Raw genomic sequence first — 1,598 nt, forward strand, 5'->3', positions numbered from 1 at the left:
CCCCCTCAAATAAAAAAGCCGTAGACTACTTCGACAAATATCATTGGATGGCCGTGTGTGTGTCATTCGTGCCTGTCTTCTCTCACTGTCTTGCGACAGGTCTGAGTGGAGTTTTTTTGTAACAGTTTTATAGTACTTGCAACACAATAGGGTCACAGAAGTGCCGAAAAAAAGATGAGTTATAAGAGAGTAACAAACGCAAAAAAGGAGGAGGAGAGATAAGGACAGATAGATTTCTAATGGAAAATAAGGACTTTTGCCCCATTATAAGCAGATTCAGTCGCTACAAGCACCTCTAAACTTAAATAAAAATCATAACTTAAATATATATTCTTTAATACCAGACTGAAAAATAAAAAATAGGAAAATACTAAATGGTAAAAGAAAGAAAAACCCCGAAGGAACAACAAAGTTTATTTTATGAATGATGGTCATTTATGAGTTTATTGCATGACACATGACACAAAGAAGACACAATAGCACATTCTTAACCTCATTCAGATCACTGGAATCCATGAAATAGTAATGACTCTACAGTGGAAACCTGACATAACAGGGCTGAGGGATGGTGAGACCATAGAAAAAGTCTTGTTAACTTGTTATATCAGATCCCTGTTAAATCAGAAATGCAAGGGAAGTAAGCATTCGTGGACTAATCCAGCTGTATTTACTCATGGGTAGTTTCCCTTGCACACCGCAGCCCTCTCTCGTGGCCATGTAGCAGGCCTGTGAATGAGACGCTACGATACGTGCGTGCAGCTCGGCTTAGGGATAGATCGAAGTCTACAGCACACCGCAGCCCCCCCTCTCGCTTCACACGCTGCGTGTGCTTGCAGTGGTGTGGCTTGCTCCATCACAGCATTACTCTCTCTCTCTCTCTCTCTCTCTCTCTCTCTCTCTCTGTCTCTTACTTTTTACACATTGTTAACGAGCCGTTGTCCCTGCTGTAACCGATTGGGCTCTCATGATGCCCAGTTATTGCCGGTAACTTCTAATAGAGGCAAAGAGTAGGAAAAAATGTTTTAAAAATCCCTGTTATTACCGGATCCCTGTTATTACCGGGCCTGTTCTATGGTTTCCACTGTATATTAGGCTTACTTATCTTACAGTGCTGGATGGAAACATGGATGGTGAAACATTCAACAAATAACAAGCATGTGTAGTCATGAGCAAAAGTTATTCAATATATATATATACATGAATATATACATGAGTGTATAAGGAGAAACACACACACACACACACACACACACACACACACACACACACAGGTTGCCCCTTGCGATGAGGAATGGGGGTAGGTGTGGGAACACTCATGACGTATGCACGCGCGCGCACACACAAACACACACACACAGAGGTTGCCCCTAGCGGTGAGGGACCGGGGTAGGAGCGGGAACACTCATGACGCACACAGACAGACACACACACGCACGCACGCACACATACACACACACGCACACGCACACACACACACGTTGCCGCCCCTAGCGGTGAGGGGCGGGGGTAGGTGCAGGAACACTCATGACCCACACACACACACACACACGTTGCCGCCCCTAGCGGTGAGGGGCTGGGGTAGGTGCAGGAACACTCAT

General features: G+C 44.9%; 1 protein-coding gene across 1 annotated transcript in view; it reads right to left on the reverse strand.

The window, feature by feature from the left end:
- Positions 1–400: 400 nt before the first annotated feature.
- LOC101850532 (negative elongation factor B) overlaps positions 401–1,598 on the reverse strand; it is a gene marked incomplete in the record, with an annotated part of 15,479 nt that continues 14,281 nt past the window's right edge. The window contains 1 exon segment of the mRNA XM_035973681.1: positions 401–1,528. Within this exon segment, the coding sequence (XP_035829574.1) occupies positions 1,488–1,528 (41 nt within the window).

The sequence above is a fragment of the Aplysia californica genome, unplaced genomic scaffold (assembly GCF_000002075.1).
Source record: "Aplysia californica isolate F4 #8 unplaced genomic scaffold, AplCal3.0 scaffold01691, whole genome shotgun sequence".
Taxonomy (NCBI): domain Eukaryota; kingdom Metazoa; phylum Mollusca; class Gastropoda; order Aplysiida; family Aplysiidae; genus Aplysia; species Aplysia californica.